The following is a 22,088-nucleotide window of genomic DNA, read 5'->3' as shown; positions in this document are numbered from 1 at the left end:
CCGCAACAGATCATTCCGGAACCCTCATTTCCTGCTTGATGACTTTGTGGGTCAATATTTATTGCTGTGTCTTTCCGTTTTAATAACGTTCTCGACCCACTCTTCAAAGTCAACGAGGTGTCTGCCTTTGGCTCCGTGTGACCGTGTCACGGCACTCAGTGACATCGCGGGCTGTCACTTGCCGCGTAGCATTAGTCCTCAGAAGTGGTGTGTTGTGGGGTTTCGATTGTGCCGTTTTGCTTGTGGCTGTCGCATTGTCCATCTTCTGGAAGCCCCCCGAAACGAAAAGGAGTGATGTCATCAACTGCGGAGGAATTCCGCCTGTTTCTTCCCTCGCTGGAAACGTCAGCCTCACATCTTTCCCTCGTAGACAAAGCGGAACACAGCCAACAAAACAGCCATCTCTGAAATGTCGAGGCAACACTAAACCACAAGGAACGCGTTTAGATGGAAGCTCGTTCCGTCCCGCTGATCTCGAGGACTTAGGGGAGGGTTCAGACTGGCATTTGGCAGCGAAAACACAAAAGTCTGCTCTGCCTGACATCAGCTGGACGAAGAAAAGGAACCACATTGGAAATCAATGACCTAATTAACCCTGTTTCGAGTGCTCTGGCCATGATGTCATCCTTCCTGTTTCACCCATACTGGGAGGCACACTGAGAGTGTTGCATAAAGGCTGTTAAATATCTGCAGTGGTTTATACCATATTATCACAAGTGAGATATGCAACCTAAACAAAACTGTATATGAATTTGTTCTATATTAACCAATATACCACTCAAATTCATATGATGATTATAGTGTTTCCACAATTGTAGTAGCGAAATGACATCATCAGTGAACATGCATCATCACCGCGGATGATGGAAATATGTCGTAATCAGACAAACTAAATAAAAAAGCAAAACACTTTTTTTTCTTCGTTTTTCCGTGCCATATGTCCCAGTCCAGTTGGTTGAGGTCTTTCATCATCCAAATGAGAAGCTCACCAACTAGGGCTGTTCTTGCCTTCTGAAGCGGAAATGTGTGTCCCATAGCTTGGGAGGTCATGGTGGTCTTGGAGCCTATTATGAGGGGGGGATCACAAACAGACTCCCAGGGTGTCACCAAAGTCGGCATACATCCCAGATGTCGCATCTGATGTATTACAATGGGACCAGACTTCTAACCTAGAAATTTTGTGGAGAAAGTTTCAGTGAAATTAAACAGGACGCAGAAGATGTGTGATCTACAAAAGGTAATTTTCATTAATAACGGCAGCCTTTCTTAAACACAAAATCTGAAACTTCAGTCTACCAGTATTTACCATTTGGAAAATGTAAACAAAATGCCATTAATGAACATATTCAAATGGGTCAACGGTATCCCGTATATTACCTACGTGTACGGGAAATCAGTGGAAATGTAAAGTATTACCTAAATGAAAAGTTGACCCACTGGAACTGAGAAAGTACAGATGTGTGAAATATTAGGAATACAAAAGTCTAAGACGACAAATCAGCGGAAGGTCCCACTAGCTACTTGGACACAGATTAACTGCATATATTAGAAGATTGTATTGCTTTTACAGTGTTTATTGAAACAGCTTTTCATCAGTGCTGAATTTAGTCAGAATGAGCCAGACAAAATATTCTGCAAAATCATTCATTCCGTACTCTGATGAAAGACACAAATTTAAGCAGTGTGGAGATGAAGGCGGTTGTGCTATTCACTTTGGCCCGACAGTCGTACGACGATCATGGAAAGTCGCCAAGAATCACTAGTCTTTTCATGGTTTATCCTGGCATGAGACTCTTATGGGAAAACAATATTCACACTGACATTTCAAGACTCACAATGAGACCTAATGAATCAGTGAGTGAGCCAGAGCACAAACAAACAAAAGTTATGATCAGGAATCTTTTTTTATTAGTAGTTATTTTTTTTACTGTATATACTACAAAGAAGATGAGTTAGAAGTATCTTTTTTTTTCGGAAGACAAAATTTAAGGGTTTGTAAAAAAAGGTCCAATCGTGAAGTAATGACATCACAGATGTACAATTGCACATTCAGAGGACAAATCATGCCAAAGTTAAACTCGATGAATGGGCCAATCAGATGGACAACGTGTCGTTTTTAAGGCAATTTCTAGCATATCCAGAGTTAATTCAGTGTGAAAGCCAACATTGATGTCATTCACTCCCTTTAAAAAAGGTGGACCAATGAGACTGCATGATTTTTATTGGTTAAGCTTGGGGGGGAAATGAGATGCAAATGAGAGTACGGCTTAAGTCGCTCGTTAATATTGCAAAAGCGAATAGGCTGCCCCGGTGAAAGGCTAGATTTAGATCAAATATCCATTTACAACTTTCTCTTATTTCAGGGCCAAAAAAACCTTATTTAACAGTGTGACAAGTGATCGCAGGGACAGGCAACCAAAAAAAGTTTATAAAACAGAGTAAATACAGTCCATAAATACAGTGGCATATCATTCTCCTTCACTCACATGACGGCAGTAGAAGACCAGGCGTATTTACAAGCGGATAGGGGAGACGCGGGTGATTGTATGAGTTGCTGGTAAAGAATTATTTAATTGCTAAAGGAGGAGAAAGAGAACTTCCCACTTGGGTCTTGTATACATTCCGGACAGCGGGCAGCCATCATCACAACACGCAGCGATTCACGTTTCCTGATGCCCGTAAACTGCTGTGTGGATCTACCGTTCAAGCTGCATGAGGGAGGGGGTGGGGTATTCACAGCAAGGCAGGAAAAGACGCTATACATTATAACCAGACACAGATTAATAAATGTATATCTTACAGCAGTTTGTCAGTTGTTTCTTATGGCTTACGGTATGGCGATTTATATACAGCATGTGTTTGTAAAAAACAAGAGTGGCATTAAATTGATCCTTTTAGGTCCAATTCATTCTAAAAAAAATGCACGAAGGGGAGCTAGGTCTCCTCTCTAGCTTTTGGCTGAAAGGTTATTCGATCTAACTGGAGTCTGTCGGGAAACCGAGACGCGTATTATCTCGGTCTCCGGTCTCGCGCTCCTCTTCCCTTTCTCTCCCTCACTCGTCAGCTGATCTGTTTAGGAGGGCGTGGCCACGCTGTCCATGCAGTCACGTGACCCATCCGTCCGTCACCTTGCTTGCCGGGTCCCAAGGTCCTGTCACTGTGGGCGACTCTGTGCCCGGGCCGTCTCGCAGGTGGCGTGTGTGCGGGAGGAAAGAGGAGAGGAACATGGGCTCGCCCGACGCAAACGGCTCTGAAGGTGGACCTGCGGAAGGGGGTGCAGCATCTCCACTAAGGGGCGCTCTATTCCTGTATTCTCAAGCCCTCCAATGTGTGGAGGTGGTGTTGCATTCCCCTGCACGGCAGAGAAGGTCTCCGTGGCTTTGGTTTGCTTTAATATCAGAGATGGCATTCGCTCATGGGTTAGCCGGAAGGTTCCGGAGGGAAAAAAAACGCAGTACCAAAGAGTCGCTGATGCATCTTCGATCCAGTGCCGCCCCATTTTCAGGCCATGGGTCCATTTTTTTTTTATGTTTTTTTGGCCACTCAGTAGAAAGGGGGGGGGGTCCATTTCAGGTCACGAGTTACGAAGCTGGCCGTTCCATGAGTTTGGTTCACCGCCGGAGACGGTCGTCGCTGCTGATGTTCACGCCGTCCACACGCACCGCCACGGTGTCTGCAGAGAGGGAGGAACGGAGCGAACTTAGGCCGGGGAAAACATGTGCGGCACAGACCCCTCAATGCATGGGAGGTGACAAACCGCAGATAAGCAAACACACGAGGCTTTCTGGCCAAAGAAAAGCAAATGCGTGGCAAACAATGCTGCATCCAATTCATAAGCAAATCCTGAAGTACTATTACGGAGAAGTACTACACGTGTTAAATGATTAGAAGCCTGTTATGCAGGGAAACATGTTTTTCGCAAGGGCACAGGACTGGTTTCAATATTGGTAGGGACACGTTCATAGCAAATCTGCACCATTGCTATTTTTTTTATTATTATTTTTTGGGTGGTCGCGTGTTTTAGAGAACGTGGGACCGAACACAAGATACCGGTTTCCCCCAGGAACGGGCAGGAAATCACTCACCTCTGCAGGGGATGTCAGGAGACATCAAGGCCAAAGGATGAAGGCGAGAGAGAAGAAGAGGAACAGAAATAGAAACTGCGGAGCCAAGAGAGACAAACGCGCGTTAGAGTCGGAGGCAGAGGCTGGGGAGATTTTAAAAGAGAGACGAATGAAGAGTTCTACTTGTTTGTTAGCATATAATAATCGGCTAACATTTAGCACGGTGTCAAACGCGAAACAAGGGAAAATGTTCAGGAAGTGAGAGGGGAAATCTGAGGGGGGGGGGGGGTGTCTGTTTTTCTGTTCAACAACTGAAATCCTAAGTTCCTGACAGCTGGGAAAATCGCAAAACCAGCTCCATGCTAAGTGGTAGTCAGCGAGACCGGGGGCAGTCAGGGGGCGACCACGGATCTCTGTTGTGTGACTTCATCCCGGTGCCCGGGGGGGGGGGGGGCTGTCCGTTCCCATAGGTCTCCTCCTCGCATGTTACCCCGACCTGGCATACTCTACTAGTCAAAGGTTTTCGCACACCACCGGTTTTTTTTTTTACCACTTTTCCATTTATTTCATAAACCGCAGATTCTTTACACTTGTTAAGCTTTGGAAAGTTGAGTGAACAACTATAAATTAAAATATAAGTCAAATAAAATCTTTCCTTTATAACATGGAAAGAGTAACAGTGCGTGTCTGACACTCTATTAACTGGCTGTGTGGTGATGAAATAGTCAGATTCCAGGTCGTCCTTTAACTTTAAATGCACTAGTTACCTGCTTCACCCCATGAGACAGAGCAGTATTTAATGTCCCTTGTAGAAAGAATGGCTCAAATTTTCTCTGTTATAACTGATGGGGGGGGTTACTTAGATGAATCAAAGATGTGACATTTTCTTGCTAACAAAGGTACTCAAATGGTGAACATACTATACATTTCTTTGTTAGCAAAGAATACTGAGTGTTTTTTTCGTAAATGTTAAGCGAGTAACATGCCGACGTAGATAATCTCAGTGTGTGTAAAAACTGATGGTATACGTGCAATCTTGGATGGGGGGGGGGGCGCTGACTTGGGTCATCCTACCTTTTCTTCCAGGTCTTTGATCTGTCGCTTCTGAATATCCGTTTTGTCCTCCAGGTCTCGAATTCGCTGAATGGAAAACAGGCACATAAATTTCCCTCGCTGCATATTAAACCTATTTGATGTCAGTCCTGAAGCCAGCCGATTGTACTGGTATTGCTAAATTTCGTCCAGAACACATTTCGTATTAGACGCATGAAAATGCAACATGATATTGCATCAAGGACGTTTTTATAGAAAACAGAGTGATGAATTAAACATTCTGTCCATGTTAATTTTATGTTACGTAGGTTTAATAATAAAAGCCTTGAGGACAGAACAACACCGCCCCCCTATGGTAAACTGTACAAATTGCAAAAGCTTCTTACAACAGAACTCAAATTCACTCCCAGTTTGCAGCGTTCAAACTCCGAACATATTTCAAAAACACATGAAAACCCTTTCAGTGACAATAATCTGCGATCATTGAAATCGATATTCTAAATGTGTATCATTATGCAGAAAATGGAGTAATCTCAAATCCATGCCTAATACTGTCCAGTCCTTGATTCAAAAATTCGTCAAACATCAAGCGAATTTTTTATTTTTTTTTATTATTATTATTTTTTTTCCCCTAATATTTTGTTGTATATTTACACGGTAAAGCAAGGATTGTGACGACATTGTCTTTTCAATCTTGCCTCATCATAATTACTGCTAGGTGAAGCCTATGTATTTCTATACAAGATTTAGCCACAAAATGAAGTCGGGGTTTAACGCAAGACACCTGAACATCGCCTATATTAATGGGTCTGACAGTCAGTGTATGTGCGTCTGAAGTTGAATGGCCGTGATGTGCAGGTATTCTGGAGAAGAAGCTGAAAGTGCAGATCACTGCATCGCTATCTGGGCTGCACCACGAATCATTCTCTGGATGAGATATAGTGATGATCGCCTGTGGTACACGCCTGTGGTACACGCCTGCCGTGTCAGGATATGGGGGTATAGGGGTGTCAGTGTGTACAGGTGAATACAAAGAACACCCAGGTAACAGATGTTTACCCGTCGCATGCATACCCATCCTCAGCTGCGCAGTGCTGCGCAGAGCTGCGCAGTGCTGCGCAGAGCTGCGCCCACCCCTACCTGATGGGCCTGGTGCAGCAGCTCCATCCTCTCCTGCAGCACCTGGCAGTCATACTCGCGGCTCTTCCTCAGCATCTGCCTGCGCAGACGCTCCACGGCGGAGCGCAGCTCGTCGCGCTGCTTGTCGCTCAGCGACTCGCCGTGCCGGATGGAGGGGCCCTGCTGCAGCGCGTTGTACAGCGTCGCCTCCAGCTCCTGGATTTGCTGCGGGCGGGAAGAACGAGAGATGGGGGGGTTTGCAGCGGCTTTACCATGCGCCGACCGCAGAGTCATGGCAGGGCTTCAAATTAAAAGTCCTGCCTTGCTGCCTCGGGCAGACTCCATCTTCACAGCGGTTGATGAATGGATGCATGCATGAAATTATGACATACAATCTAGCACTGTTGGTTGTAGTATTTGTGCTTTTTTTATATTCTTTTTTGCAGGTTAGTTGCCCTTTTCAACTGAATCCCAAGCTGAAATCATATTTCCTATGCAGAGGTATTTAATAATCGGTAAAAGTCACATTTATTCCATAATCACCAAGAGCAAAAGGCACATGGGAGTTCTGCTTTCACAAAAATGTTCTGAGGGATGAATGAAAAATTATTGGTTCAGAGAGAGAACCAATCAGATTGTAGAGGAGGTGAGTGTAAGCAACTAGAGGAGTTGGGACCGTCGAATCGGATGTCTTGGTTCAGTCTCCTCTACTTGCTTGAACCCAACCCCTCTACAGTCTGATTGGTTCATAGAGATAACCAATCAATTTTCATTTTGCCCTAAGGACATTTCTGTGTACGTAGAACTCTCACAACCAAACTAAAATCACGGCAGTGGGTCTTCACTCACCATGTAGGCCTGATCGAGGGCCTGCTTCCTGTAGTCCAGTTCCTCCTCCAGGTAGCCCTTCTGCTTGCAGAACATCTCCTGCGAAGGCAGCACTTTGGTGAGAATGACAACCATGACCATGAGGTTCCTCACCGGAATATCCTTCACGCTGAGCTAGAATCGCATCCAAGCTAAGAGGTTCAAGGAGTTTGTGACCCAGTCACCAAAGTGGTGTGTGGCTCAGTGGGTTAGGCCTATGTGCCTATGATCAGAGGGTTGCTTGCTTGAATCCCATCCTCAGCAGAATAGGCACATGTCCATCGGGCCCCTGAGCAAGGCCCCGAACCCCCTACAATGCCCCAGTGGTGCTTAATAAATGGCTTGGACCCCCAACCATCACTCTCACTTGGATATATGTGTGTGTCTCGAATGAGAGCTAGATGGGATATGTGAAAAGCGTTTCAGTGTATCTGTACCTGGTGAATAAAGCATTATCTAGTTTCAAAAAGAATTCCTTACATGCTGGAGGAGAAAAGCACCCCCCCGAGGTGTAAAATAGTCCAGATTTTTTTGTGTGTTTCATGCATCTAGGCTGTAGTGAGTCTCTCGTATCTTCTGTCAAATGTGTAATTCTTCTACCTCCTGGGCTCCTTATTTAAGCAAATTGTGAAATAGTAACAGGGAGGCAAGTAACTGCCAATGAAGGAAAAAGAAGTGCAGGACCTGTAACTTAGGACACGGTGTGTAATTGATGATGATGATGATGATTATTATTATTATTATTATTATTATTATTATTATTTGGAAGGTGCACTTATGAATCTAGAGCTCAGATGCACCCAGAAGGCTGCCAGTCAAGGGAAACACACAGGTGACGTACAAGAGAAAAGTCAGAATAGGATTATGAGTCAAACGCAAGTACGAGGAGAGACAACAAACTGAAATACATTTCCATTGTTAATGCACCCTGCCTGGCATTTATATTTAGAATATAAAAACACTTACATTGTTCACAATTTCCAACAATTAACAGTTTCTGTTCGGTGTCCCAGTCACTGTTAAACACCACGACCTCATAAGATATTCATAAATCCACTCCTTATCATGCGCTAGCTTCATTTCTGAATTTAGGGCACTGGTGCTGTAATTAATAATTAACAGCTACTTCTTAATTATTTATCAGCACGTTTTAGATTTAATTAGTTACGGCTGCTCGCTAACCATCTCAAGCTCCAGGTCCATCATCTTCTGGTGCAAGGCGGCCTCCGTGCCCTCGATCTGCTGAATCCACTAGAGGGCGACAGAGACAATGTAAGACGGCGTGTTGGGAGAACATGAATTAGCTTCCCGTAAAAGTACATTCTCAGGGGTATTATGGGAAAAATGCCAGGTTTTAAGAGCTGAGGAGGGAGAAAAGAAATGTGTTCCTTTCACTTTCATTAAGAAAAACACCAGTCGTATAGATATATTCCGACAAGATGGATGGTCATTTTTGGCGTATATATAGATACGTGCGTATATGCGTTACATAAATAAGACGGATCATAACTTATTGCTCCTTTTACATACCTTTTCTGCTAGCGAAAGGACAGTGCTTGCTTGAATAATGGCTACTTGCTCTTCATTGCGCAGGTTCTGCAGATAAGAAAGTAAATGTGGTTATGTTGCCGTCCTGACTGTTTAAAGAACCTGTATCTCAGATCCACTGGATTACATGAACAATATCCCCATTTAATATCTCTGCCAGCTGCTAGCATACAAAAACGAGGGCGCGAGCAAGAAAAAGTACATTCGAAGTTTTAAAACTGGGAAAAAAAAACTTTGAACACCGTGTGATCCAAGGTTTTAACACCTTGTGATGCAATGGCATCTACAAATGGCATCTTTTTGCTTTATCCCGTCATGCTCAAGCTTGGGGGGGGGGGGGGGGGGGGGGAAGGGGGTCGTCACAGTTAAGCTGTGGGTTAGTGGTCTTGCTCGAGGCCCCTGGACATCTCTGCTGAATAAACACCAACTTGAGCAAGTTAAGCTAGTTGACCAACTTATAATAAGGTATGTTTTAGGGTGATGGTTTAACTGGTCATACCAGCTTATGATGGTCGTTCTAACTGGTTTAGCTGGTCAAAGCAGCATGCCCAGCTTGAAAGACTGACCACACCAGCTGGTGACCCACCTAGCTAAACTATCAAAGAGTAGCAAGAGCTGGGACATGAGTATAGTGTAGTATAGTGTGGTATGGTGTAGTATAGTATAGTATAGTATGGTATTTTATAGTATTGTCACGGTCATTTGTCCTATTTTTCCCTGTGTCCCATTCCATCGGTGCACTTAATCCTTCTTTCACAAGACTGATTATAGCCCTGTGATAATATTTTATCTTTATTACAGAAGCCAGGGTCTGTCATTCCAACACGTTGGCGATGCTGCCTTTTGCAGCCGGGCAACATGCCAACATCAACCTTAACAGCACCAGAGATGAGGGTGACAAACGTGTCACGCTGGTACCACACAACTACCACAAGACCTCCTGAGAACCAGTAGGATAACCGACCGTGACAAATTACAAACTAGCATTAATCACATTCAGATAAGCGTTTGCGAAGTGACATTAGGGGTGTCAGATTTAGGAGAACCCAGGATGTCGAGTCATGAAGACAATATCTTTTTGACAAGGTTTTTGTGTGGATTCAGCAGGGTGGGCGTCTCTGAACACAAGCGGAAAAGACATTCTCACGTCTGTGCAGTGATGAACCTACCCCGTTATCGCCCAGAATGTCAAGGAGTTTGATGAGATCAGGAATACAGACGTCCTGTCGGAGAAAAAGAGGAGACAGAGGGTGAACTATGTGGCAGAATCTGTGGCGCTGAAACCTGAAGAAAAACGAATGACTCCGTTTGCGCTTGGGCTGCTGCCCGTGATATCGATCGGAACACTCCGGAAAAACGGCTTCGATCCCATTTCTGGAGAAGCCGATCATTTGTGTCAATTCACATCTACGATAGTTGAAGCTTTGCCTCTGTGTTTGCAACCCCACCCCCAATAATCAAAATCAGCCACTAAAATCTCCTGGACCCCCTTAAATGGGTAGAGACTTCACACCCCTCAGTGCTCAACCCAAAGTTATGCCCTTGATAGCCTCTCTTATGAGTAATGTTCTGGGGGGATGGGCTGTACTGAGCAATATGGGACTCATGTAGGGCTTACCTTGACTCCCTCCTTCATGCAGTATATCTGTAGGGCGCTAACCCCCTCGGTGAAGGGGTGAATCTGGAGATTAAATGGGGGGGACCTTCGTTCGCGCTCCTGCAAGATGTAGGAAATACAACACATGTTAAACTGAAGCGAAGCGAATTTGCAGTCACGCCAACGCTATGTGCCACATGCATTCAGCAGCTATTAGACCCGAGTGTGGATCTGAATCCAGGCAAGTGTCTCCGGAACCTTCTGAACTCTCCTTGCAAAGATGAAAAGTAGAAGAAATTCTGACGCGTTACTGAAACCTTTTCTTTAACCCACCGGCAATTACAACTCGAGTAACCCCAGGGAACACAAGTGACTTTTTTTTTTTATTTAAAATTAAAAAGCATTTTTTTTTCTTCGCAAAGGAACACGACACAGGCATGCACTCCCAGAAGAACGGTCCTCCTGTGCTACGAGGAGGCGAAATGTGGGTGGCTGCGTCAGTCAGCGTTTTGGTGGGATCGTGCTCCTCGTTTGAGCCAACTGGGTCAGCTGGGCAACCAAATCCAAGGCTAATCTCAGTGACTGAAGTCACACGCAAATGACCCTGGTGATGGAGGACAACAGCAAGAGGTCTGCATACAACAATCTCAATGTCCAAATTTTCTGCCGTAAACACACTGTACATGAAGATACAGTCTGCAACATTCCAAAACGGCGCCATATTAAATTCAGCTAACCTGTCAAATGAATTCAGAGATCTGTTCAAATACATGTGCATCATCCACTAAAGTGTAGCGCATACTCACTGGGCAGCTACACCTACAGTGAATCAGTCAGCTGCAGCTGGATATGTACAGCAGCGTTATACATTTACCTTCATTTTAGCTCAGGGCTGCTAAGGTGCGTGATTTTTAAAAGTGGTGTGAGTGCTGGTGCCAGATGTTTCAGTCCCAGTATCTCAGCAAACAACCACCTTCCCGGGATTTTCACGCAGTTTGTAGTTTACAGAGAACTGTGCGATAAACAGAACAGTCCTGCCAGTGGTGCTTCTGCGGGCCAAAGCCCCTTTTTACGGAAAGGTGAGCAGAGGATGGCCTGATTCCTTAAACCAAACGGGAAGTTCAGAAGTGCTTCTAGAGGTAAATGTGGGTCCTTTCCCATCTAGTTTTGTGTAACTAAATAATAAAAACACTGGGAGTACAGTAAACAATACTCTGGCTGCAATAGTATAGTCACTGGGAGTACAGTAAACCATACTCAGACCACAATACTCTAGCCACTGAGACTACAGTAAACGATACTCTGGCCGCAATACTCTAGCCACTGAGACTACAGTAAACGATACTCTGGCCGCAATACTCTAGCCACTGAGACTACAGTAAACGATACTCTGGCCACAATACTCTAGCCACTGAGACTACAGTAAACGATACTCTGGCCGCAATACTCTAGCCACTGAGACTACAGTAAACCATACTCTGACTGCAATACTCTAGCCACTGAGAGTGCAGTGAACAGCACAGGTCGCAGAGGTCACCTCCAGCTCATGGATTCGGAATTCCATGAGCTCGTTCTGGTCCTTGGAGTCCTGGAGCTCCTGCTCAATCCGATTGATATCCGACTTCAGTTTCTCCCCCTGCGAATCGAGATTGAGTAAACTTATGCAAGCATTCAATGGGAGCAGCCACTTCCCATATTAACCACCTTTCCATGATCACGCACCTTCTCGCGAAGCTCCTGATTTTGCCTGAGGAACAGTTGTTTTTCCTCCACCCATTTTGAGTCCTGAGGCGAGAACAAAACGCGGTGATCTTACCGGGAAGATCTTTCTGGAGAACATATTCTTCACACATTCCCATCCCTGTTGGACTATATTCACTGTCAGTGTGCCTCACCTGTCCCCTTTGCGTGAGTTCCTTTTCAAGGTCTTCAATCTTGGCTTGGTACCTGAGGACATCTGCTTGTAGCTGCTCGTGAACCTGCAAGGGTGGAGAATGTAATGTAAGAATATGACGAGCGTGGAGGTTCTTAAAGGGGATGTCTCTTCGCACACAAAGTCCTAAAATAATGGAATCTAACATACATTTCTTAGGAGACTTTTACTATGAAATATTACCCCCTCACTCCATACACAGCATTATTACACTCTTCAATCACTCGCTGTTAAAATGGAATGGTTAAAGATTATTTATGTTGAAAAATAATTGTGAACCTTTGGTGAACCTAGTCATAAAATAGATCTAACCCATATCGCTGGGCAAAGATACAATACCAGTCAAAGGTTTGGACACAACAAGCCACCTACAAAGGAGAGCGATAGTGTCACATCACATGACCTGGCCACCTGACCTAAACACGATAGAAATGGCAGGAGTTTGAAGGAAAAGCGGCCAATGAGAGCTCAGCATATATGTGGGACCTCCTTCAGGACGGCTGGACAAGCATCCCAAGAGGCCACCTCATGAAACTGATGTAGAGGAGACAGTGGGGTCAGCCAGTCACTGGAGCAACTGGTGTTAAGGACCTTGGTCAAAGGCCCAATGATGGGATCACTCTGCAGACTGGGATTTGAACCAGCAACCTGCTGTGTCCCAACCCGCAGAGCTGCCCTACCAACAAATTATTATTGGTGTGTCTAGACTTTTGGCTGGTATTGTATATCAAGCTATATAACGGGGCTGTTATATATCAATATACTGTAAAGACACATCTTGATTTAATAGGAGCAACTTATGACAGACAGAGTACTTGTTTCTATTGTTGAAGAATATATATTAAGATGGTTACGTTATAATTTTGGCAAAGTGAGAGCAGCAGATGATCAGATTGATTAGCCCTGGTTCCTGTAGCTCTGTCACTTTACCTTAGCCTCCATCTCCGCATCCAGGACACCTCCCTTCTGCTCCTGCAGGAGAGCGTATGCTCGCTGCAAGGCCTGGTACTCCCGCGTCAACTGACGGAAACGCAGTTCCGACTCCTCATTGGCTAGGCCCTGGTGGAATAAGGACGGTGACATCATCCAGTTTTTTTTTTTGTTCCAGGAAGTCCCGCCCACCCCAAATATGGTGGATGATCGGCCATTTTTAATGCAGACGGACTTCACCTCGTCCAGGTCTTCGTCCGGAGTTGCCGGAGTGCGGTCCATCCGGAAAGAGGCCACTGAGGAGGATTCAGAGTCCATGGACTCCTCGTCATAACCGAAAAAGGTGTCCACCACGATATGTCTCTGCAGTGACGATCAGGTTACGTGTTCAGAATAACGCTGAAACAATCGCAGAACAGATGAGATGACATTGCTGAAACTGAACCGAAGATGTCGAGATTTCCTACCTTGATGGGTCGAGAGCTTCGTTTGTGTCGCCTCTTACGCAATAGTTTTTCCCGATCCTGCACACGAAAGTGTCAGAAGAACAATAAAAAATAGCATAAATAAAATGTTTACCATAATTAAGTTAACGTGCAAAACGTAGTCAAACAGATTTAGATATTGGTTCTGGTTGCCAGTCAAAAACCCAAATTGCAATGGATACATCAGCTCAAGTAGTAACCCTTAATCAACTATATACACGATATATAAGAAATCCAAAAGATAATTACAAAGAATCACAAATAACAATTCATCAGATAAAGGCATTGAAGAAATTCGAGTCTTGCGGGATTGACTTTGACGTTATTTTCTTTTGAAGGTTGCCGGCAATATCCGCTCGTCTCTATGTGCCCCAGTTAAAGGCAAACTCACTCTCGTCAAGTCGTCAATCATGTTCTGCTGCTCGAGAACTTGCAGCTTCAGGAATTCTATCTCCTGCTCGTCCTGGGCCTGGTCCAGATCATTCAGAGACCGGAGCTTCTTCAGCGGTGGATGGGAACCCATCTTTTCCTTCTGTGAGCAGACAACAGTCTCCACTAGTCAGGGATCTTGATACCTTATCTACTTATAACAGACATTCATATGAACACATTTTGCCCTTTGAAGCGGAAGAAGACTCATGTCTTGGGCTAATTTTAATAAACCCAATGAAAACTGTAGGTCAGTGTCCGTCACCCCAATCAACAACTTCTTTGGGTAGTGACTTACTGACTCAGCCCTGTAGGTTGTATTACTTACAGGACAATCAAACCAGCAGTATGTACGACTTCTGCCTTCATTATACAGTGAAATGATGTTTGTCCATCTACAGGCAGTAACTGTTGGCCTACCAATTGTGTAGAACATCTCACCATCTCGGTGTTCTCCTTCAGAAGCGCCTTGAGCTTCCCCTCCTGGTGCTGGAGGGACTGCGTCAGCTCCTCGTTTCTCTTGTTGAGGAGCTTGTTCTTCTCCATCATGGGCTTGCACTGCTTCTCAGCCTCCCGCACACGCTTGAGCTAAGGGGTGAGGCACGGAATACCAAACCCGTTGCAGGCAAACCAATTCCCGGCAAGCATGCTTTTGCTTCAATAGCTGGTGACGGCTAGCAGCCAAAACGTGCCGTGACCTGCAGGTTCTTGCATGTTTAATGGTTTCTGCCAGCTATATCTCTACTGTTTTTAGTTTTTTTTTATTTTATAAATAGCAAAGCGAACAATAAAGTCCCTGACGGCAGGTCTATCGAGCCGATGATTGACCGTGACGTCATGCTGGCTGTAAAGATGCGGCTGTCAGATGAGATAAGGAGGCATATCTATGACAGGGCAACGTCAAGGTGAAATGGGGGCCCCAAGAAGGGCACAGCGACAAGCCAAAAATCTGCACCGCCAGTGAGGCTAGAAACGGTAACTTCTACAGGGTACGTTAATTCAACTCTGATTGGACGGCCCCAGCTAATGGTATTCTGGTCTACTGATGGCTCTATGCTATTGGCTAAGCCCTCGGAGGCTGTACCAGCTCGTTCCGCTCCTCCACCAGAAGCGTGTTGCGGTCCTCCAGCTTGCGGATGCTGGAGTTGAGCTCCGCCATGCGCCTCTGGTTCCTGCGCATGTCCTGGGTCACAAACACGAGGAGTCAGTGGGGAACCAACATGCATTTTGTTCAGAGGTGGGCAGTTCAGGTGCAGAATGTGAAAATCCAGACCACGATTTTGTTTCAACCGCCCAGCTGAGTCCTCTGTGACCGTGACTCTTTATGCTCAGCTGGTTGGTTGAAACAAAATCTTGGTCTGGATTTTAACATTCTGGATCTGATTTTGATACAGTGTGGCCCCAGTAGTCATTAGCATTGCAGCTAAGGACCTGAGAACCTTCAAAGCCATCAGCTGGATTATTCCCCCCCGTCGTACCGGGCTGCCGCAGTGCTCCGAGCCGTCCGCTCCTGCACGCCCCGGCACCTCCCTCTTTGGGCTGCCCAGGTTGCACTCGGCCTCCTTCACCAGGAAGAGCTGCTCATCCAGAGCGTCCTTCTGCAGCTGCAGCTTCTGCAGGAAGCCTGTCGCCGACTCCAGCTCCTTCTCCAAGGAGAAGATGGTCCTGTCCTTGGCCTTGATCTCGTCCACCTGAGCATAGAGGTTCACATGAGGTCGAAATCCAACCAAGAATCCTGTATGTAGAACCTGAGCGGAACAAGCCTGGACACACCTGCTTTTCAGGCATTGGTCTCTATTTTAGCTAAATTATTCACATTATAGTCAAAGATCTCAAGGCAATGAAAAAATATCACAGTGACCAAGGGAAGTGCTCAAGCTATCAGTTTCCTCAAATTTTCGACTCTTCAAAACAGCCCCCTTCTGCTCCGATGGCCGCACTGCAGACTTTCGGCATTCATTCACCCGGCTTCCAGATGTAGCAGCCCGGGATGCTTCTCCAACAGGCCTGGAGGAGTTTCCACAGGTTCTGGGCACAAGTCGGCCACCGTACTCTGACTCTTCGATCCAACTCATCCCAAACCAGCTCTACAGGGTTTAGGTGCGGGGATTGTCGGGGGATGGGGGGCAGGTCATCCGTCACAGCATTCCATCTCTTTCCTTGTTCACAAGATAATAAAGTGCTTTCATAACCTGGAGGGGTGCTTGGGGTCGGTATCTGGTTCAGATACAAATGATTTTCAGTAGGTGTGTCCAGACTTGCCTTGTACTGTACAGAACGAACGCTTACTGGGAATAATGGAGGAAATGCTTTACTGATATCGCTCAGTACGATACAGACAACTTCATATCAGCATTTACCAGCTTAGATCGAACACCAGTTATGTACATAATGTTTGCTACAGGAAGCACATTGGCTGTCTATGCAGAGTAAAAGCTCAGTGTAGAAAATCCTTAACAGTCCTTTCTAGCATGAAAATCTGTCTAATCTCCCTCATTACAGCATCTCACAGATAGACTCACTGTTTACCTGTTATTCTCCACTGACACATCATGTGTTGTCTGGGACATAATTAAGCTCCGTGTCCCCCTTTCCTTTTATAAAATGTGCTTATATTGGTGCAATTGAGTGTGATCTACAGAATAGCAGTAGATGAGGAAATGTCATACTGCACTGCACACGACTAGCATACATATGAATATTTGTCAAAAATGTACATATTTTCTTTTCTCAAAACCAGGGACGTGGCTACAGGTCAGCAGGGGGGAGGCCAAAATGAGCCAATCACAGAGTGGCTAAATTATTAATGACTTATACCATCCCCCTACCCCTAATTTTGACCCTCCACCCCCCAACAAACCCAAATATGTCCCAACATGGCATCCTGGTAATATTACTACTCTACAATGTTCGCTAACAAGCTAATGCCACTGGCAACGTGACAGTGCAGACAGTGCCACGCAGACAGTGCAGACAGTGCCACGCAGACAGTGCCACGTAGACAGTGTAGACAGTGCAGACAGTGCCACGTAGACAGTGCAGACAGTGCCACGTAGCACGGCGCCCCCTGTCTGCCCCCCTCACCAGCCTCCGGATGTCCCGCTCGCAGTCCCACTTGATCTTGGAGATTTGCTCCTGGTGCATCTGGTGCTCTGAGCGCAGGTCCCCGGCCTTGATCTTGTCGGCCTGGATCATGGTGCTGAGCGCCTCGTCCGTCTGCTTCTTGGACGCCTTCAGCTCGGTGATCTCCTGCAGCAGCTTGACGCGCTCCTGGTCGAAGAAGCGTCGCGCCTCCTCGCGGGCCTCCAGCGCCAGCGCCGTGCGCACCTTCTCGCCGCTGCCGTCGCGCAGCGCCCCCAGCGCCGCCTTCAGGCGCTGCGTCTCGCCGTCGCGGATCTTGGTGACGCGCGCCAGCTCCTGCTCGTGCTGCCGCGCCAGCGACTCGCGCAGCGCCTGCAGCTCCTTCTGCTTCTCCTCGTGCCAGCGGGCGCGCTGCTCCGTCAGCGCTGCCGTGTGCCGGTGCTGCTCCTGCTCGCGGATGCGCTTCGCCTCCTGCACCTTCTCCCGCTCGAGCTTGTTCACCTGCAGGGGGCGCCAAGGTTCACAAGCCCAAGGTTATCATAAGCCCAAGGTTATATGTTAATGGTTTTTGGATTGGTTGGTGGATGCTCTGTCTGAAACCAGAATGCCGTTGGTTCAAATCCCAGAGTCTATAGCAGGGCTATTCCAAATCCAGGCCATGTTTTCAGTTCCCCCAGTTAGTTTAATCATTATTGATTCTGATTGGCCAGAGGCTTCACACCTGGCTCACAGGTAAAGGAAGGCTGGGAAATCAGCAGGGCTCGGACCTTCGAATAGCTCTGGCCTGCAGAATGATTTCACAGTTGGGCTCCACACCCTCAGTTACCCTAGACCTGACCCTGCTTCTCCAAAATAATGTATGTTTTGAATAAAAGTGAAAATTTAACTGTAAAATGAAGGACTGATTGCTCATAACACAGCGGGGGCCATGAGGTGGAGATATGATTAATACTCTTAACCTAAATATTGGCAGTTTAGGCCCCAAGAAACACTCTGCTTTATAAATTAGTCAAACTGTAAGTGAGGTAACTCGTATGAATCGATGGTTCAGGCCCAATTAACTCAGTCAGCAGGACAGGGTGGCTCATTAAGAAAGCATTAAATCATCTGACCTTTGACCTTTGATTGGGCAGTCGCAGGCGGAGACCCATGACTCACCTTGCATTTCTCCTGGTGCAGCTCTATCTGGATGTCCGTCAGCTTCGACCTGAGGTCTTCGTTGGCCGCCTGTAAGGCGGATATTAGGGCTTCGGGCTTCTCGCCCTTAGCACGTCCCTTTTTCGCCATGGGATCAAATGCTGAAGCTCTTAAAATGCTTTAATTCAGAAATGTCCATCGTCTCGGAGAAGTGAACTAAGGTCCTCCAATGCTTCCAGTCCCTCTTCTTCCTCATTGTCCTAAGAGTCGGAAGACCTGCGAGGAGAAATGACTGTGAAGAACGTCTCTCAAGAGCACCAGCTTCAATAACCGCACCAATACTCCGGAACGAAAATCCCCTTTCTGGTTCATCCTGTCAGAGTAGGAACGTAAACTGAAACATCCGTGTACAGCTGTGTTTCCCAGCCCAGTCCTCGAGGACACACAAACAGACCACATTTTTGCTCCTACTGGGGGCTGGGAGGGAGCAAATATGTGGACTGTCTGGCAGGGAGCTCGGGGGGGGAGCAAAAACATGGACCGACTGAGGATTCCCGGGGACCGGACTGGTATGCAGTAATAAAAAGAGCAATTCTCATATTTAATATCTTAGCGTATGAATCTGCATTATAACATATATTACAAGCCATAATCTAGATTACCGTTTATCTCGGTATCTGGAATAGATGAGAACCTGTGGACTAAAACTATTTTAATCCAAATATGAAAACAATATATTTATATATGTATTCTAAAAGAATGATAATTAATTGGTAGAATTGGTAGAACTGCACTTATGCACACTGCAGGTGCAGTGCTGAGTGCAGCATTTTCCATACACTGACAATGCAAGCAGCAACAGTGTGTGGTTCAGTAGGTTAGGATTAGAGGGTCGGAAGGTCACTGGTTCGAATCCCACAGTCAGCAGAAAGTCCCAGAGTAAGTCCCTAAACACCCGGATGTTCCAGAAACCGACTGACCCCTGCATTCTCAAAAATGAACATCGCTTTGAATAAAAGAAATAATTGTAAATGCTGTCATCGAGAAACAGGCACCAACCATTCATTTATGGTCTAATGATGAACAACGCAAATTTTTTTCAGTTGGATATTTAAAGTTCATGAAGACGACTGGGTTGGCAAATCCTCCAGGTATGAATGTGTGTGTTGATGGTGTGTGAGAGGGCCCTGCGGTGGGTTGGTGCCCCTGTCCTGGGTTATTCCCTGCCATGTGCCCAGGATAGGTTCTGGACCCCTGGGAACCTGCATAGGATAAGCTTGTATAGCGGATGGATGGATTGAAGACAATTAGGGAACATACTGGAGAGGGTTTTTTTTGGATAAGAATAATATTTAATATTTCTTCCCGTTGTCTGGAATTCCTCATTTAGTGCCAGAGAGATTAATACTAATGTAGACACAGTAGGAGCAACTCGGTGTCTCAGTGGGGTGACACTGTATCCTCAAACCCCCTGGGGTTTACTCTCCGCCCCCCTGAGGTTTACGCTCCGCCCCCCTGAGGTTTAAGCTCCGCCCCCTGTGGTTTATGCCCCCCCTGGGGGTTATGCCCCGCCCCCCTGGGGGATATGCCCCACCTCCCTGCGGTTTATGCCCCGCCCCCCGGGGTTTACGCTCCGCCCTCCTGGGGTTTACGCTCCCCCCCCCCCCCCCCCTGCGGTTTACGCTCCGCCCCGGTTCTCAGTGCAGACTTCCCCATATCCGTGCGGGTTTCCACTAGCTCCTCTCTTTTTCTCCAGATTAGTGTCCATAAAGTGTCTGTCTTTTTCTGTGTGTGTGTGTGTGTGGGTCCTGTGATGGACCGGCAGCTCTGCCTCCTAACTGCGCTTCCTGGGATCGGATCCAGGCTCCCTGGAACTCACTAGAACACCGGATGAGCAGCTGTGGGAGATGGATGTGAAAGTAGAGGCATATATTTAGAGACGGCAGCAGTACACACCCAGGGCGGCAGGTTTACTCATGGGAGTTACACATGCACGAAAATGTTTTGAGGGCAGAATGAGCAATGATTGGTTCAGAGAGATGACCAATCAGATTGTAGAGGAGGTGGGTCCATGCAACTAGAGGAGGTGGGACTAACCAATCAGATGTCTTGATCCTGCCTCCTCTAGCTGCTTAGGATTGCAGCTCTGCTCTGACTGGATAAGCGCTTTTTGTGGATGGATGTCCATCACGCTTTTCAGTAAGTGTGCAGCTCACCAGGTTAGGCTGTTGGGCTGGCGACCAGAAGCTTGTCAGTTCAAATCCCAGGATCGGCAAGATGATTTCGCCACCATCTGGCCCAGTTTTCTCAATGAAAAAAATGTAAATATGGGGGTGATTCTAGGATAGGGTGGCTGAAGAGTATTCCCATATTTCTTGCTGACTTGGACCCTCCTTGGACCCTATTTGACAGGACTGAATCACATTGGAGGGGGGGGCCACACGCCAGCATTTGTCCCCCCCCCCCACACACACACACACTCACTCCTCCCACCAGCCACCGCTGCTCCCTGGACCCAAAAGCTACGTGTTTGCTGATGTTCATATGCAGGTAGAGGTGACAGCCAGTCAGCAGTGAGGCACAGTCACAGGATGGGTGAGCTGTTACGCTGGTGCTCCTGCTCGGCCTTGTTCAGGCAGCCTGTGTGCTCGCATTCTCTGCGTCGTTCGTATTTCGAGCCAGTCGGGATCAAGAATCCCGAATCCTTACAGCAGGGTTATCAAAATACCAGGTGTTTTAATTCGGCCCGTTGCGTGTTTTCAATTCATTCCTAAATGTGCCCCACAGACCGATCTCTCGTTTTCCACTTGGTGATTTTTTTTTTCACTCAATCAGCATAGGCTCGGTTTTCTTCTAAGTTCACAAAATACTGACATTACATTTCGTATTCTGTCATTTCTCTCGTCTCATAAAAAGCTTATAATGGTTCATAAGAAAGACAACGGCTCCCAGGTACCGAGCTTGAGACCTCCGTCATACAGCTTTTAGATTAGATTAGATTAGATTAGATTAGATTAGATTAGATTCAACTTTATTGTCATTACACATGTATCAATACAGGGCAACAAAATGCAGTTTGGCATCTAATCAGAAGCGCAGAGAGTAGCAAGTACTACTAGGAATAGTTATGTACAGCTTATGTACAAATAAGTTAAGTGAGCAAATAAAGGCAATGTAAATGATGGGGATAAATTAGCATTAGTAATATACAGAAGATATACAGATTCCGTATTACTATACAGAAGAACAGATATACAGACGTACTATGGATGAGTGTGTTTCAGGTACATTTTCCGTGTTAGGCTACTAACCTGTGTTGACGCTACAAATGCCCCAATTAAAGTGAAACATCTACATCAGGGGTGTCAAACTCCAGTCCTGGGGGGCCGGAGCCCTGTGTAGCTTAGTTCTTTCCCTGTTCCGCCATAAATGATTGATCTTATTAGCTGTGTGGTAATTAGCACAAGGAGTAGAATCAGGTGTGTTAAACGAGGGGAAACCCAAAAACTGTGCAGGGCGCCGACCCCCCCAGGACTGGAGTCTTACACTCCTGATCTACATCATCCTTAAATCCCCTTTGACGTGTCTGCAGCACCTGTCTGCGATTGGCGGTGATCCAGCTACACGTGAGGCACGTTTTTCTCACACCTCCTATACTGGCTGGAATTTTCACACCTGTAATTAATCTCCACCCTCTCCTTATTTGCGTATCTTAATGCAGTAGGGAAGCACGGTCTGTAACATAACTGTGCACTGGGAAATATTTTACTCTATTAAATGTGTCTATTTCCTTATCGCTAAATGGACGCTAACACGCTAATGCTAATAGAAACGTTCCTTTCCCT

At 46.3% G+C, this 22,088-nt stretch overlaps 1 protein-coding gene across 1 annotated transcript in view; it reads right to left on the bottom strand.

Moving 5' to 3' along the window:
* Positions 1–2,203: 2,203 nt before the first annotated feature.
* Positions 2,204–22,088, bottom strand: part of jakmip2 (janus kinase and microtubule interacting protein 2) — a 28,410-nt gene continuing 8,525 nt past the window's right edge. The window contains exons 2-22 of the mRNA XM_048995413.1: positions 18,265–18,519; positions 17,110–17,607; positions 15,504–15,716; positions 15,110–15,208; positions 14,467–14,613; positions 13,988–14,128; positions 13,579–13,635; positions 13,352–13,474; positions 13,112–13,240; positions 12,144–12,227; positions 11,971–12,033; positions 11,786–11,884; positions 10,270–10,368; positions 9,821–9,874; positions 8,634–8,699; positions 8,286–8,354; positions 7,086–7,163; positions 6,258–6,461; positions 5,139–5,204; positions 4,086–4,160; positions 2,204–3,673 (exon numbers count right to left, since the gene is read on the bottom strand). Coding sequence (XP_048851370.1) covers positions 4,110–4,160; positions 5,139–5,204; positions 6,258–6,461; positions 7,086–7,163; positions 8,286–8,354; positions 8,634–8,699; positions 9,821–9,874; positions 10,270–10,368; positions 11,786–11,884; positions 11,971–12,033; positions 12,144–12,227; positions 13,112–13,240; positions 13,352–13,474; positions 13,579–13,635; positions 13,988–14,128; positions 14,467–14,613; positions 15,110–15,208; positions 15,504–15,716; positions 17,110–17,607; positions 18,265–18,393 — 2,469 coding nt within the window. The 5' untranslated portion in view covers positions 18,394–18,519 and the 3' untranslated portion in view covers positions 2,204–3,673; positions 4,086–4,109. The remainder of the gene's footprint in view (positions 3,674–4,085; positions 4,161–5,138; positions 5,205–6,257; positions 6,462–7,085; positions 7,164–8,285; positions 8,355–8,633; positions 8,700–9,820; positions 9,875–10,269; positions 10,369–11,785; positions 11,885–11,970; positions 12,034–12,143; positions 12,228–13,111; positions 13,241–13,351; positions 13,475–13,578; positions 13,636–13,987; positions 14,129–14,466; positions 14,614–15,109; positions 15,209–15,503; positions 15,717–17,109; positions 17,608–18,264; positions 18,520–22,088) is intronic.

The sequence above is a fragment of the Brienomyrus brachyistius genome, chromosome 24, assembly GCF_023856365.1.
Source record: "Brienomyrus brachyistius isolate T26 chromosome 24, BBRACH_0.4, whole genome shotgun sequence".
NCBI lineage: Eukaryota > Metazoa > Chordata > Actinopteri > Osteoglossiformes > Mormyridae > Brienomyrus > Brienomyrus brachyistius.
Note: the sequence above shows the minus strand (reverse complement) of the source record. Positions and strands in the feature narration are given on the sequence as shown.